This window comes from Chamaea fasciata, unplaced genomic scaffold (assembly GCF_029207755.1).
Source record: "Chamaea fasciata isolate MVZ Bird 193981 ecotype frontalis unplaced genomic scaffold, bChaFas1.0.hap1 SCAF_7, whole genome shotgun sequence".
NCBI classification, from domain to species: Eukaryota; Metazoa; Chordata; class Aves; order Passeriformes; family Sylviidae; genus Chamaea; species Chamaea fasciata.
The window spans coordinates 52,402,253-52,418,763 of NW_027094092.1; the positions used below are offsets into that span (position 1 = coordinate 52,402,253).

Genomic DNA, 16,511 nt, shown 5'->3' on the forward strand with positions numbered 1-16,511 from the left:
ATGCTGGCGCTGCAGAAGGAGCGTTTGTAATCCTAAAGCAGAGGCAGCTCAGGAAAATCCAACGTCTTTGCAGAGCTTTGCCCCTGTTTTGTTCCTCTGGGCTGCAAGTGTACTTGCCGCGATTTAATCCTGAGAGCCTGTGTCTCCTGGGCTTGGTTCACTGTTACTTGGCACCTTTTAGGATCAGTTAGGTTCAGCGTGAAGTGGGAGTCTGCAGAGTGAGCGTGAGGCAGTGCTTGGTGTGCAGCAGTGATGAATTGCTTAGCTTCTCCTGTTACCATACGGTGTTCTTGCTCTGATTATTAATGTAGATGCAGGACAAACTAGTTCTGAGATTCTTTGAAGGTGGGAGAAGGAGAGAAACCAGATAAGTTGTTTTGGATAGTCTTTTAGTAAAAGTTGAATGTTAAAACCAGAAAGCCATGATTGTTAGCTACATTTTAAATATAGTCCTTACTGCGCCTCTGAGTTTGGCAGAAATGGGGAAAAAACAAACTAACTTGTGAAATCTGTTGGAAAATTGTGATCCAGGAGCCGCCTGCATTTCAAGGGCATGTTAAATCTGACTTTGTGTTTTTGGGTATGAATATTATCCTTACAGCACCCTGTGGAGGTGGGCCCCATGCAGACAGAAGGAGAGGGACTGTCTGTACCTTGGGGAGCTTGTGGGCTAATGAATGCACCAGTCATCTCCAAGGAGAGCTGGAAGCAGGCTGAGTTTTCAAGATCTGATTTGAAATACCACAAATGTGTTATTTGTGGGTCCCTATTTGATTTCAGCATTTCTGAGAGTGGGGTGGTGAGGGAGGATGCTCCACAGTTAGGGGCTCTTACATGGGGTTGGGGAAACCTCACGGAGCCTCTGCGAGCCTGGCAGTCAGTGCTTTGCGCGCCCGCTCGTGTGTGTGTGTGTTGATAAAAGCTCTCATCTGCTGGTAGGGGTGCCGTGAGGATAAGGACCTGGAAGAGTGTCATGGATGGGGGTGAGAGGAGGATATGCAACTGTCACAGACGTTGAGAAGTCGGATTTGTGTGGGTTAAACTGGGCATGCTCGCAGCCTGTTGATTGCAGTTGCACACCACATCGTGCATGACTCAGTGCTGGGTGGGATTTGATATATAAGCTTCTTGTAGGCTCGCGTTGGCCTGAGGACGGGTGTCTGTTTTGGGAGGTGGCTGTGTTGGGAGAGGAGGTTGTGTCCCCTTTTTAATGGCTGCAATCTCCACAGCTCTGCCAGCCAGGCCACCTCTGTAAAACCAGCTTTGGGTAGAAATGGGTTAGTTTGGGTGACTTCAGCACAGAGGTGAGGCCGCTCCTGGGCGTGCTGGCAGGGCCTGATTCTGCTGGTGTTGGAGGGCATGGCCTCCATCAGGGAGGTGCTATGGTGGTGCCTTCCTTAGATGTCCAGCCTCTTCAAAGCACTCAGCTGAGTTTGGAAGATGTGTTTGCCACTGTTGTGTGATGGACCTTTTTGCTTGTGGCCTTGAAAAGTGTTGGTCTTTTACCCAGGTTTTAAAGACTAATAATGTGACAAGCCTGTACTGTGTTTGAGAGCTGACTGTGCTTGATTGATTCATTTGACTGTGTAAAATTATTTGGTGTACTGCAAGAGCAGAGTAACATGGAATTTCTCTATCAGTTGTCCTCTTGGGTGGACTCTTGTCTGGATGCAGATGTGAGTGTGTCCTGTCTGCTTGTCCTTCACAGTACTGTGTTGCCAAGCAGTAACAAGTTTGCCCACCAACCGTATTTTGTGAGCCATTGAGCATAGCTGGTCATTAGTTTTTTAAAATTTATTCTGATCTCCCGAGATGTGGGGTGAGGATAAGAAGTGCCCACATCCCATACTCTTTGTAGACTGGGTTCTAGTTAGTGAGATCCGTTCCTGTCATCCTGGCAAGGTTTTTTGAAGTGGAAAAAGTAAACCAGTCACTGTTCACTGAGAATCTACGTTTTATGTCACTGGTGCTTTCTAGGCACTTGTTACTTCCACTAGTTCAAGCTATCTTAGAAGAAGGCTGTCGTGAACTTTTGATGGGTGGGAAGGGAAGAGGTATTGCTAAAAATACCAAAAAGTAATTCCTGCTTAGAGAACGCTTGAGACTGACTTTTTAAATTTCTTCTTGCATTGGGCAATAGAAGCAGGCCAGCTGGTCCTTAATGTGTGGGAAAGATGAGTAAAATGCTGGTGCTTCTTTGGGCTGCCAGGAAATGGAACAGGGTGGCTTGAGCTGAGATGGGGGGACTACTTGAATGGGTGGTCTAGGCAGTATTGCTGTTTAACAAAAAAGGGAGGAGGGGGACATGCAAGGTCTGAGAAACCCTTCTGTTGGCTTCTTGTGCCTTGCGTCCCTTTTCCCAGGGGAAGAAACCTTGGGAAGCCAAGGGTGTCCTGCATCTGGGGGTTGGAGAGGAGTTACTCCACACTTGTCACTCCCCAATTAAAGCAACACTTGTGTATTCCCCATTTCAAATTACATACATTGTTATTTCTGTTTCTCACCTTAGTTTTACTACTAACAGCTGGATTGTCCTTTTGTCAGAAAACAGTATGTGAATCGGAGGAGGGGGCAGCAGGGGGAGGGAGGGAGTGTGGGCATCTGTTGAATGGAGGGAATGGGCAACGTGTTCAGTCTTGTGACAGGTGGCACTTGTTACGTGCTAACTAAAATTGAGGGGGAGGGTAGGGTGGAACAACCCTTAACTTTATGTGTACAGTAGTGGTCTCTAAACTACCCTTAACTCGACAGCAGTGGTCTTTAAATTTGGTATTTCCTTTCCAGATAAAGATCTTGGTAGACAGTGTTTTTTTCATCATCTTAATGGTAATAATGGAAAGGCAAGTGTATTGTTAAAAGCTGTTATGAAAGCATCTGAGAACAAAACAACACCTCATTATAGCATGTTTTATAAATCCTGTGTTGTACCCTCTCTTTGAACACTGCGTACAGTTCTGGTTGTGCCCCATTCCCATCCCTCCCCCATGTGTACGTGCTGCTTAGAGCTGTAAGATAACTGAAGTACAGAAATTATTCTTTTTTCCCATCTCCATATGAGGGAGAAGAGGAAAAGCCTGGACTGTCTAGCTTGGAAAGTAAATGACTGAGAATAGTGTAGTAGAAGATCTGTAAAACAACAAGAGACACAGAGGAGGTGAACAGGGCACAGTTATTCTCTGCTTCTCATAAGGCAGGAAATGGGGCCACCAAATGAAATGACTGGGTAGCAGCTTCAGAGTAGAGAAGGGAGTGTGTGCACGGGCTTTCTTTGTTCTCCTTCAGACAACAAACATATAATTAAATTGAAGCACTCTGCCACAGGATGTTGTAGATGCCAAAATTACAAATGGGTTCAAAAAGGATTAGTCTATTTGATGGATTTTTTTTTTTTTTTTTAAATTCCCTCCTCCCATGAAGTGCCATTAAATCCAGTGATGCAGATACAGTACCAGGCTCAGGAAGTCTCTCTGCTGCTCTTGGTCTTGTTGTTCCTAAGTGCTGCCTGTGAATAATGGGCAGGACTGGCCCAAGCAGCTGCTCTTGTTCTTAAGGGAACACAACAGAGGACCCCGTTCAGTGGGTGGGAAGAGCTGGGGGCTGGCTTAGTAAAGAAATGGGAGGCTGTATGAATGTGGAGCTGTGCATGTAGGAGTTGCTGATTGTCAAAGACCAGGGGAGGCAGCAAAATCAAGATCTGTGATGGGAAGAGAGGATGTGTTTGCCTTATCTTTGCTTCCTCATCAGTAGGTTGTTTGGCTTCAAATAGATTTAGCAGTGTCTAGATATTTGTCAGCAGCACAAGACCTAGCACTTGAGGAAACTGCTGTGTTATTGTTGTTCCTTTTCTGTATACTAAATTCTACGTGTGGATCTTCACTTGTGTGCATGTAGGCATTCCTGTGTAACTTTTTGGTTGCCTGAATGAAACTGTAAGGGAAATAGCGTGAAAGGCAAAAAAGGAAGGAAGGAAAGAAGTGTCGTCTTCTTGAGTCAGTGTTCGGGGAGAACAGAAACCAGCAGTAGTTTAGTTATTGTAGCTTGGTTTTCAGATCTGATTGTATGCATACATTTGCCTATTTTTAACAAACTTTAAAATAGTTCACTGTATGGCTCTGTGGAGGTGCTTCACTGGTGGTTTTTTTTTGTTGTTGTTTTTGTTTCGTTCTGTTTTTTGTAAGTTTGTGAGCCTGCAGGGATTCCCAAGGTTCCTGGCAGGGTATGGATCTGTGTGGCAGCTGTGGGTTGTGGGGTGCTAGCCATAGGGTGCATGGGGCCCGTGAGGCCCCGTGTGTGGTGCTTGCTTTTGTTGGTACTGACCGGTGGGGTGGAATGAGTCCAGTCCCATTCTAGTCCTGATGGAGCTTTGGAGCTGCTCTGGCACTGAACTGCAATGTGAGGAGGTGGGAGATGCTCCCTGGGATGTGGGGCAGGGAGAATTGTGCTTGGGAGGGCAGGTGAGCCTCATCGGTTCAGTGTGACATGTGTGCTGCAGGCTTTGGCTTTGTTCTGGTTGCTGCTTTCTGGCTGTGCATTCAGGATTGCTGTGGTATAGATAGCAGCTGTCCTCCTTAAAAAAAAAAAAAGGAAAAAGTGGATGGTTTTTTAAAAAGGCTTGCAAGAGATCACTGATAAAATCTTGATCAAATGTGCATTTTCTTTTCCTCTTCATTTTATACTTAATGGTCTCTTTAAACAAACCCCAGACCTTTCACATTTCAGTACAAAACCCCAGCCATGTCTAGACAAAAGCCTGTTGTGATTAGCAGAGGTGTGCTGCTCAATACTAAGCATGTACAGGGGTATGTTCATGTTCCTGATGGGGTAATGCTCCCCACCGTGTATGGATTGCAGGGCTTAGTTGTGCAGAACTCGCTGAAGAGCTCAGGTTGGAATTGTATGGGTGTAGAAAATTTTACACAGTCCAAGTGTGTATTGAAAGGCTGTTTGCTTGTATAGTTATTCAGACCTCATCTATGGCTGCACATTGGTGCCACCTGCTTGCAGGAGAGAATGAGCAGACTCCTATTATTCAAGGAAAAAAAATACAAGGCGAGGCCTCAACATCTGTTCTGGCTTTATTGTTCGGTCTGGCCTGGGCTGTGGGCAGAATGTAGGCCACAGCTTTTGCATTACTGCTGGCTCTTAAACTGGAAAGGCATCTTGGATCAGGCGTGTTCTTAAAAGGTTTAAAAATAGTAATACAAAGATGCAAAGTTCAAACTTTGGATGGGTTGAACTTGATTACTGTAGAGAAAAGGCAGCTATTTCTATCTATGCTTCTTCTTGTTTTCTCTTCCATTTCTTCTAATGGTAATAATTTTTATCACTGCAAAATGACCTTTGTAATCATTGCTGGGTGATTAATCTTTAACTGAGAAATTTTTAAAGCAATATTTTGCACACAGTTGTAGCATGTGATATTGTGGGGTTTTGTAGCATAGCACTACAGTAATTTTGAGGCAATATAGCCCTTCACCCCATGTTTCCAGTGCTGCTGCTCTGTGTCAAAACCCAAATAGTCACTTTTGTTTCCCTAGGCAGATACAAAAATGTCCTCAGAACTTTATTTGCATATAGATTATAGTGCCAGCCGGGTGTAGTCATGTATAGGAAGAGCTAACTGCTGCTTCATTTATAGCTTTTTAATTAAAAAATGTTTCTCAGTTTTCAGGATTCGAGTTCTGTTTCATTTAATGCTGCTATAGTGTGTACAGTGATGGTATTTCTATGAGGTACCAGCTGCTATGACTAGGCAGTCCTTGGAAAACACGAATGAAAGGGGATCACAAGCATTATCTGCTGACTCAGGGAGAAGTCACATGCAGAGGGAAGTGGAGATGAGCAGCAAAGTTCTTCAAATGTCTTTGAGTTGCTGTTCGGGACATCAGTGCCAGTAGCAGAAAAGGAAGGTGGAAAAAGCTTTCCTTCTGACTCTGAATTTTGTTTGAATTCTCTTATGTCACATAGGTGTTTGTGCTATTGTACCACAGCCGGGCATTGGCAATTACACTGTGAGCCTGAGTAATACCAATGAACCCGTAAAAAAAGTTTTTTGTGCTGTGGGAGCCCATGCCTCCCTTGTCTTATTTTGTTTGACAGCCATCGTGGGTACTGTAAACAGGGGGTTTTACACTATACAATAAATTTAAGTTCTGCATTGATAAAGAAAATGTAGGGTTGGGAATGGAAGCACTTGTTTAATCTCACTTTGCTAGAAGTAAATACAGTAGACTTGATCCAAAACTGCTTTAAGAAGCATTCAGCAGCTAAGTTATTATATGGCAGCTCCAGCTCTTCCAAACAATAAAAGCATCTATTCACCTTTGGATATTATACAGTGCATGGTTTATATGTAATGCTAAAGGTTGCATATTAAAGGGAAGAGGTACTCCTTACACTTCCTTTTAAAATCCGCAATGTGTGATTTAAAAATGTGTTAGTACCAGTTGGGAGGGATCAGTAAGTGCGGTTAGTAAAGCAGTGCCTTTTTTAGGCGGGAATCTTGCCATCCTGTGCCTTGGGTATTTCAGTTATTGTATAAACTTCATTAACTTTATGAAAGATGTAGTTCAGATCTGGAAATACATTCTTACCTGTTGTTTGCAAAAGATCGGAACCTGAAGAATTCCCTGCAGTTTTATGGCAAATGCTTTTAAACTTTGGTTTAAGGCTCAAGTTTGCTTTCCAGAGGAGGTAGAGAGGTATGTATTTGTATCAAGCACCTGATTGTGGACCTACTCTTCTGAGTTACCTTTTGCCAATTATAAATAGCAGAAGCAGCTGACTAGAGCAGGGTCCCACTCAACATGGTGTGTGTTGCAGTGCTTTCACATAGCCATGTGTCAGTGTGCTTTGCTTTGAAATCCAGAGAGTTTCAATGACTGAAATGCCTTGTGCAAACAGCAACAGCAAAAACATCAGAGACTACTGAAAGGCTTATAGAGAAGGAAAAATGCTGGAGGCATCCTTCCCCAGCCTCACTTTGACTCGGGCAGGATGCAACTGAAAGCAAAATGTGTCTTGACATCTGCAGGAGGTGAGTATCATTTCTCCCAGGGGTCAGTACAGGTGTCAAAAGGAAATGTAAAATTCCTGAGTGGCTCACAGCTGTGGCTGGATCATGCAGCATCCTTGGGGAGAGCTGTGAGATGGAGCAGGTCCCTCAAGTGCAGGAACTCAAGTGAGAGCTGGCACTGCTGCCTTGCACAGAAGCAAAATAACAGATGACAGAGTGATTGGTGGCTCTTTGAGAGGCCTCTGCTCCCACTGAGTTTATTCTGGCATGTTTCTTCTCTGACTTGGAGAAGAAAAATAAGACGTGATGTGTCAGGCTGGAGCTGCACAGTGCTGGGCTCCTGCTCGCAGGGAGTGTTTTGCCTTCCTGCGTGCTCCTTGTGTATGGTGTCCATTCCACCCGTGGTCCTTAAGACAGTTTAAACTGGTGCTGTGGTTGAGGGAGATGTCCTGGCTGTCCCTGCTTCCTTATTCTTCTTCCTTGTCTCTAAAGGAAGGAACTGGTATTGAGTTAAAGCTAACAGCTTTTTTGTTGGATTACTTTTATTTATTTTTTTTTTTTTAAAGCTCAAGTAGATCCCCTGCATTGGTTTGTCAAGTAGATGGTGGAAGGGGGAAACCATGCTCTCTTTTGCAGTGATGCCTTTGAACCATTGTATTTCCTTCTGATGACAATTACTCCATGGCTAACTTGAAGTTGGGGAGGGGTCAGAAGGACAGGGAAGGTACTCTCTGACCTGTAGAGGGGACTTGATGTATGTACACTGATAGAGTGACCTTTGGTAGTTCCTGTTTGGAGACATTCCTGTTTTCCTTTCCCTATCAAGTGTCCTGGCTTGACAGCTGCTGGGTAGAGGTGAGGAGAGCCTTAACTGCTGTGGATCAGGGTTTCATATCTTGCAGTGTGCTGCTCTTGCATGTGCCAGACCTGTGCATTAGCTCAGGGAGCCCCCAGGGATGGAGAGCCTTGGGTAGAAGTGATAGGAAATTAAGTGGCCATGTTGTTTCTCTCCTGTGCAAATCAAGGTATTTCTGCACGCTGTTTTTGAGATGTGTCCTCACAACTCTAGAGGGAAAAAAACCCAAAAGCCCCCACAGCATTTTAGAATAATATTGGTATGTATATATATGTGTTCTGCCCTGCTTCATCTCCTCCCTTGCACAGTAGAACTTTTTGGGCTTGTGCAGTAAACCACATCTGTAAAATGGGACAAACTTTAAAATAACATTTTCCTCTCAAAGTGAATTTTAAGCTGGATTGGTTCTCTCTCCCCTGGGTTTTAGTGTATAGTCTGTGGAGTAGGGGTATATTCTACTGGTAAGAAAAGAGAGATATGGTAACTGCTGTAGAAAAAGCAACATGATACTGTGCCTGTTTGGGGTGCACTTCTCTGCCTGGCTGAAGGCAGTGGAAGTTTGCATTCCCTGTCAATTCTGATAGTGGAGCAGAATTTAGAGTGTGCTGCTTGTAGTAGAGAGTCTTTCTTCCTCTTGGAGGAAGCAACTATGATTCCTGACAGACTTGGGACAAATGGGAAAGCTAACAGTGGGAAAAGGATTACAGAGTGTGTGCTCCCACAACAATTGTGATATGGAGCTAATGGCTGTGGCAGAGACTTTACAAATATCTGGTGGGTAGCTAGATGAAAGTGCAGGATTACCTGAAATGTCAGATCTTCTTGTCTGCCATTATACAGCTTCTCTAAACACAGGTTGCACTGGTTTAACTGCAGTTGCTTAAACAAACAAACCTCATTGATCCTAAATTGATCTGTTCTCCTAAAAAAAGAGTAACCCTTGCCCTTCTTAAGTGGCTATTTTTACATGAAATATGCAACAGATTAAATTGAATTATCTTTATAGCTTTATCACTGAAGCGCAGACTGTCAGAATTCATCCTGGTATTCCTTGTTCAGAAGCACGGGACAGTGTTGGTGAGCATTCCAGCTGTGTTTGGAATAGTGCTGTAAAGAGATACAACAGCTACTCTGCTCTGTGGCTGTTGTTCTGGCGCAATCATTTCATTTCAATGTGCTTCCAAATTCTGAGCAGGCTCTTAAGCTTTTCATTGGTGCATCATGCAGTAAGAGTACTTATGCTGTGTGTATTTATGGTGGGGTCAGCACTGTACTTGGAAGAATGCCTGTCATGTCTGCCTTACATATGAGGGACAGTAAATGTGGGGTGGTGGGCTTGAGAAGGGGTGCTGGTGAGGATGTGGTGCTGGAAGGTGAAGGACCTGGCAAGCATCTTGGAATGTAGGGAGGGAGTATCAGCCTTTATGGATGCTTGAGGAACACCCCACTCCCATCTTTCTATGTGTGTTGACCTTTAGGTGCTTCTGCCCTTTGCAGAAAAGCAGGAGTTTCAGCATAACCCTGCTGTGTGCCTTGGACTGGCCTCTACAGCTGTCAAGGAATGAAGCCTGAGGGTGGATGGGTGTGGGCTTGGGTGGAAAGGTGGAGCAGGGGATAAGTTACAGGAACACTGGAGATGCTGCTTCACACCCATTCACGAGCCCAGTGTAACTTGGCTGCTTGGTGCTATGGAGGGACTGGAGAGAGGAAGACATTGGGCTGTGGGAACTGGGCAGAAGGGGGTCCTGAGGGTGGCATGAAGCCCAGCATCTGCAGACACCTCTGTGTGTGATGCCCAGGGAGGGAATATGTGGCTGGGAGGGAATAGCTCCTAACTCAAGGCATTTCCTTGGCAGAGGGAGTTCCTGGGTACCTGTTATGGAGCTGTGATGGAGCAGGAGGAACACATTTCACCACCTTGCTTTGGGGTGCCATGAGGTCCTGCAGTACCTCCCTGCACTGGTTATCACCTCCCAGGGCTGGCTCAGGTCACAGCCTGGAAAGGCTGTGGGGCTCCCTCTGCAAAGCCCCAAAGCCTAACTTGGGGATTTAACCATGGGAGGTGAAACTTCACCCACCTTACTGTGGGTGAGCTCAGCTAAATGGTGCACTGCTCCTGACAGGGGCAGCTGGGCTGGGATGCGTGCCTGGTGTGTCCCACAGCAGAGGAGATTCAGACTGCTAAAGTGGGAGAAAACTTTCTTGTTTACCTGATTTAGGTGGGTTTTGCCACTTCAGTGAGTGAGACTGTGCTAAAGGCAGACTGACATTGTCTGGTGTGACACCTCAGTTGGCAGAGTTTGGGCATCAGGCTCCTGAGCTGCCATGGGTACTGGGGGTGTGTTGGGATTGGGTTGGAAGTGTTTGAATTCATGGAGACTTCATGGTGACTGATGATTTCTGTCTTTGAGTATTTTCATGTGATAAGAATGTGCTTTTCAGTGTAGGTTAAAGTGAGGAGAGAGACTTTTAACTTTTCTGTTCTTTGAACCCCATGTTAGACTTTAGTAGAACAGGCCATTCTGGATAAGGAGAGTGAAGAGAAAAATTTGATGAAGGGGAGGCCTAGGGTTGACTCCTTCTTTTCCAGCCTAGACTTGAAATGAGGAAGAAGGTAGAATTTAAGGCCAAATGTTTTAGTACTTTAATTTCAGACACTCCTTGTGTTCTGCGTCTGGTCTTCACCTCCCATCTCTTGACAACAGAGGATGTTGTGTCTTCTCACTTTTTTTTTTTTTTTTTGCATAGTGTAGAAAGTAATGAACCTGCATAGTGTGCAAAATACCTTGCAAAATACCAAACAACTAAGCACAGTTGCTAATCTCCCTAAAACAATGGCAAAACCTTCCCAAACACCTGAAAGAAAGATAATCGTGGTGTCTATCATGAAAGAAACCTGCTAGCTCAGTGTAAATATGTTGCTGACAGGTGGTTATTTTTAATACATGCTATCTGTGCTTTAAATTTAATGTTAAAATATTTTTGTCATCTAAATCCTGACTGTTCTCAGCTAAGCAGATTTCAGATTAAAAACAGTGGTGAAACCATGCGTGTTCATAGTACTGTAATGTAATTTTGTGTTACTAGATCTTTTCTGACCTGTTTTAATGCATCATGAAGTGGTGGTTATATGTCTAATTGCACAGCACAGGGAAAATAGCATTGTGTTGAAATATTGCATAAAACTTGAGCGTTATGTGGCATTTTGTAGTGGAAATTGTACTGTAGGTACTCATTCATAACAAGATTTGCAAGTTTCTCTCTGCCAGGGCGGGTGGTTGGGCTGGCTGTGTGTGTGCTGACTCAAAGGAGGGAGTTTCTTTTTTTTTCTCTTCTTGTTCTCTTCCTCCTCCTCCTCCTCTTTTGACTGCTTGTGACCAAACATCATCAGAATTGACAAGAGCTTCCTCTTGAAGCATACCTTAGTTGGAAGTTGCTTTTTCGAACTATGTGCAGCTGTGGATCTTCACTTGAGATTTTCAGAGCTCTCCTGCCAGCCAGGTGTTAAGCTGGTTAAAAACAGACTTGTTGTCTCAGTGTGGATGTAAATGCATTTGGATTTCTCTGGAGCAGTCGAGACTGGGACCTGATTGTAACCTGAGGGACCCAGTGTCACCTGTGTGGGCATTCCTGATTGATTGGGGGACTGGAGGGCTACTGGCATGGTGCAGGAGGTGCTCAGAAGTGCGGTGTGGGAGGTTTTATGCATGTGCCTACCCTGAAGGGTTAATCTGTCTGCACACTGCGGTCTCATAATGTCCAGGGCTTGGAGCCTGCTGCCGGAGCCTATCTCCTCCCTTTTTCATTTAATGATGGCTGGAAGAAAAATAATCAAGTGTGCTGGATGAGAAACATTAATTAACTTTTAATTTAGATCTAACGTATGCTGCTTAGTGTACTGCATGAGAGTGTGCAGTGTCTGTCATGTTATATAGAGGGTGATGCATTGAAGAAACAAGGAAAAGCCTCAGGTCTGAATGGGAAGATGGGGTTTTAACTCTGTGGATGGGTTTTATATCTTGATTAAAAGTTGCAGATGTGTGATAAGTCGCTTTTGTATCCATTTTGCATCTGAAATTACTTTCTCTGTAACTTGGTTTGTATCTGTTTTCTCTTAAGCCAAACTTGCAAGGCGGAGTCAGGAGAGGGAGAATCTCGGAATGCTGGTCTGGTCACCTAACCAGAATCTGTCTGAAGCAAAATGTAAGTTTCTACAACTACTTTTATTCCCTTCTTTCTTTATGTGTATCACTTCAAGAAGGTGAAGTTGCCACTTTTGGTAGATGGGTTATGTCTGTGACCTTTCCATTATGAATTGAAATTAATTTGGAAAAAAAGAAGCCTAAAAAGCAATCCCCAGATGATCTTTGTTCTCCACTGGGCAGCTGCTCAGTGTCAAATCCATGGGGGCAGGGAAAACAAGAGAAATGTGACAAACATTATTCCATGGTATGAATTCTTCAAGATACTCATCTGCAGGCCTACACAATCGACTTTTTTTTTTGCTGTTGGTGTTGTAGAAAACGACAGAAATAACTGGGGAGAGCAAAATGCAAAGTGTTGGGGGGTGGGGGGTCCGGGAAATATTTGGTAATTAGTAGTACCTTTTCCTCCACAAAGACAAATCCACATCTGGAGCCCACGGAGGTTTTTAAATGCCAGAACGATTGCAGTGCCTTGCAATTCCACGTGAGGGCAATTAACAGCGCTCTGTGTGTGTCTGGGAACAAGTCTCAGTGCTGCTGCCAGATGGCAGAACTAGTGTTTGAAAGGCTTGTCTAGCTACAGTTCTCCTCATGAATAAGTAGGACTCCTTGATTAAAGGGCTGCTGTTTGAATGCAGTAACTAAACCTAAGCGCTTTTGGGGGAGGGAGCTGAAAAGAGCTAATTTTGACTTCGTGCTTGTACCTTGGTTGGTTCTGTTGTTGTTGTTGTTATTGTTGTTTTTATCCTTTCTGATTCTGGGGCCGAGAACGAGAATCATGCATTCCTCTTCCTCTGCAGTTTTTATGGTGGCACTGTAAATTGAATAACTGATTTTCCCATAGACCCAAGGCCTGGGATGCATCATAAGCCATATGTGAAGATGTAGTGGCATTTGCAAATTAAGGCAGCAGAGATTGTGCACCAACTGGCTCTGTCATGAAAGGCCTGTGCTCTACCCTGGGGCAATTGTTCCACTGTGCAAATTGCCCCTGAAATTACAGAAGGATGATGGTACTGATCTTTAGATATAAAGGGCTTTTCGAGGAGTGTTTTCCTTCTCTCCTTGTCTGCTCCCTGCTGGCTGTTGAATGCTGAAATAAATAAGACTGATGAGGAGAGGAATGTATTTGACAGTTATTTACAACTAGAAACCTCTTAAAAGGTATAACAACAAGAAATAGTTGCCACCACCAAAAGGAGTGACTGACTGTTCATGGGTTGTCCGTGACACAGCGTTCCTGTAGCTGCCTCTGAATGTCTTTTGAATTTCAACTCAGCTTTGGAACCTTTAACTCCTGCCTGATAGGAAACTGGTTTCTTGAAGAGGGAAGACAGAATGGAAAAGGAGGGAAAAAATGTGGGTAAAATAATCCATAACTGAGTATGCTGTGGTAATTGGCGCAAAAATATACTCTTTGAGCATAGAGAGGATATGATATCCGCTGAGAAGATGTCATGAGCATAAGAGGTAGTTAAAAAAGTAGTATGACATTGATAAATAAAAACTAGGTGGCAGTTGTCTGTTAGTACAGTAAAAGAGTTGGGAAAAATGTGAATATGAGAGGAGGACTAGAATGAATTTCTCAAAATATTGAACATTTTAGTAAGAGTGTAAGACTCACCAGTGAGTTCACCTTCCAAAAGAGGTACAGCAAAAAAACTGTAAAATGCATTTGGAGTTTGGGGAAGTGAGGCTGTTGCACCATACATAGCACAAAAAGTACTTCCCAGGTGCCTGTTTGATACAAAGGGATGGATTTAAGAAATTAGGTGTCTAGTAGTAGTAAAAATCCTAAGGAGCATTGTGAGAGGTGTGGCTGAGGGGACCTTGGGGTGGCAGATGGGAAGAGGGCAGCTGTGCAGGGAATGAGAGAACAGGGTGGGGACTGCTTGGTCATAGCTTTGTTTTGTGTCAATCTGAGCTGATCTTTTTGAAAGGAATCAGGTATTCCTGTCGCTATCTGGCATTTCTTAAAAATGAACTGTGAAGACCAAATCCTGGTGAAGGTAGGAGCTTTTGTGGTTTTGAAACTAAAAATTTGTTGATTGGTAGAAATAAATTTATTGCTCTAATGTATTCAGGAGAGCTGTTGGGAACTGATTGCATGAGAGCCTGATTCAGTCCCCCTTCCTTGCAAAAGATGGGAACTTCCTCCAAAATACCAGTGCCCTGCAATGGCTGTAGAGCACTTACTAAATGTATCACAAGCTGAGTTCCCTAGTCTGCTTTATGGTTTGTGATGAAAGAACATCAGGGGACAGGAGGTCTCTCCAGCTACTCTCAAGTTCCCTGACAAGTCTTGGCATCGTTGATAGTGAATCCTAATTAAATGATGTCTGTGGGGATGTGTGAGAGGACTGATGATGATCAGCATTTCCATCAGTGATGCAGGAATTGATACAGAATTGTGGGTGAGCCGAAGACTGACAGGATGGTAAATAAAATTAATGCTACTGACAGTCTTGTAGAGTGCTTTGGGTCATTTCCTTACTTGGACTGCTGCCAATGCAATGGGCTCTTCATGACCCAACTGGAGGGTTATGAATCTCAGTACTGAAATCTCTGGCTTTCTACATCAAGCCTGATGTTTGGAAAGAAATTACTTAGAGAGCAATTTTGGGGAAACAGTGGGCAGGTAATTCAGCAGAGCTTCCCAGTGTCCTGTCTGACCCAGAAGATGATGTGGGTGTAAAGAGTGAGGTAGTCACTGGAACAGTTTGCTGCCTTTCCACCCAGCAGCATTCAGGAGGATGAACCTTGGCTTTTGTGCTTAAAAACTGAGAAAAGGATGGAGACAGGAGCTGCTGAAACAATTTGGAAGCAGAAGCTGAAGCAAACTCCATCTGTTTAGCGTACTGAAAAGAGACTGAAAGGGGACTATTGTCAATTATTCTCTCAAAGAGAAATTTTGACATAATAAGAGACACACATAATGCAAATAGATGGCTGCAAAATAAACCCACACAGATTGAAATGAAATGTCCGAGTGTGTGGAGGTTTTTTTTGGAGATTGACTGCTGGAAGTTATCCAGGAAAGTGATTGATTCTTGTATTTCTTGATGCCTTTTTAAACTATGGGTTTTTGTGATGTATTATCCTTGGTGAGGGAGATGGTTCTTGGCAATGTGAAATTTCAAGTGGAAGGAGTTGTGGTCTCCGGGAGGTTGGTGTAGCCCCTGGGCTGTGTCTGACAGGCCCAGCTAGCACATCCATTTCAATCCTGCTCCTCAGCCTGAAGTGTGGGTGAACAAATCCTTCCAATCAGCAGCGTGTTGGTACCTCTGGTTGCTTCAGTTTGTACTCCAAAGCCTTTAGTCCATCCTGTGCCTGTAAGTCACAGAACTCTTTGTTCCTGTGGCTGTGGCTCAGCAGGAAGATGGAAGCAGCACATGTTAGCTCTTCCTCAGAGTAAACTCTGAGTAGCTCTCGTGAGCGGGAGAGTTCGATGCAGTCAGAGGAACTTGTGCAACCCACCCTTGTTAAAGGGGAATCTGTGCTAAAAAACACCAAGCAGATCTGTGACAATGCTCAGAGCAGTGCATCTGATGGGTTTGGCAGAGGGCTGGCCAAACTGTTGGAAGTTATGGGAGGGTCTCCTGTAAGCTTCTGGAATGAATCCTGGAATGACCAGTGTGTCATCCAAGACCTGGTGGATATCTGTGTACCTGATGCTGCAGGCTCACACAGTTAGTTAAAAGCTTGTTTGGGTCCCATACACCCTGTGTGAAGAAATGTTTTAATGACAGTGGAGAAACCTTCTACCTGGATGTCGTGAAGTGATGGATGTAACAGAAGAAGATGAAAGCAAAAGTATGTGTTGGCACATTGCTGATTTTTTTAATCCTCTGCATTGTTAACCATTAATCCTGGATACAAACCACTTACTGCCTTGCCCATGTTAATGCCGAAGTTGAATGCTGCCAGCATGGTCCATATCTACTGCCAGACTTCTGCTTTTGAATGGTCACTTGCGTAGCAGTGCCACCATAGTAGTCACAGAGTTGGCCCAAAACTGAAGTTTGTCCTGTCTCTTTTGAAGACGAAAGAAAGAAATGTCACTATGCAGTAGATGAACATTTGGACTTAAAATAACTGTGCTCCCCTTCTAGTTCTGCTCTGAATACCCTGTCCTGTGGCTGGGTCACACCTCTCACAAAGAGCTTGCTCTCGAAGTGAGACTCCCGAGAGGCTCCAGGGACTTGGTGCCAGGGAGGGCAGCTGTTCTGGCTCTGCTGGGACTGTCACAGAGGATGGGGAAGGACACAGGAGGAAGAATGATGCCTTGAGCAAGGTGACATTGAGGAGCAGGAACAGCTAGGTGGAAGACAGGCATCTGCTCTCTTGGAGTGGCACATAGTGAAGGAGGAGGGGAAATAGTGAAAAATGCATTGTAATGATGCTGTGGAAACCCTGCACACGATCGAGCTGGGCC

The 16,511-nt window shown here is 44.3% G+C and overlaps 1 protein-coding gene across 2 annotated transcripts in view; it reads left to right on the forward strand.

Moving 5' to 3' along the window:
- The window catches only part of RCOR1 (REST corepressor 1), an 83,001-nt gene that overhangs the window by 29,432 nt on the left and 37,058 nt on the right, over positions 1–16,511 (forward strand). For both annotated transcript variants that reach the window (XM_066188841.1, XM_066188842.1), the window contains one exon: positions 11,991–12,074. In XM_066188841.1, the coding sequence (XP_066044938.1) occupies positions 11,991–12,074 (84 nt within the window). The remainder of the gene's footprint in view (positions 1–11,990; positions 12,075–16,511) is intronic.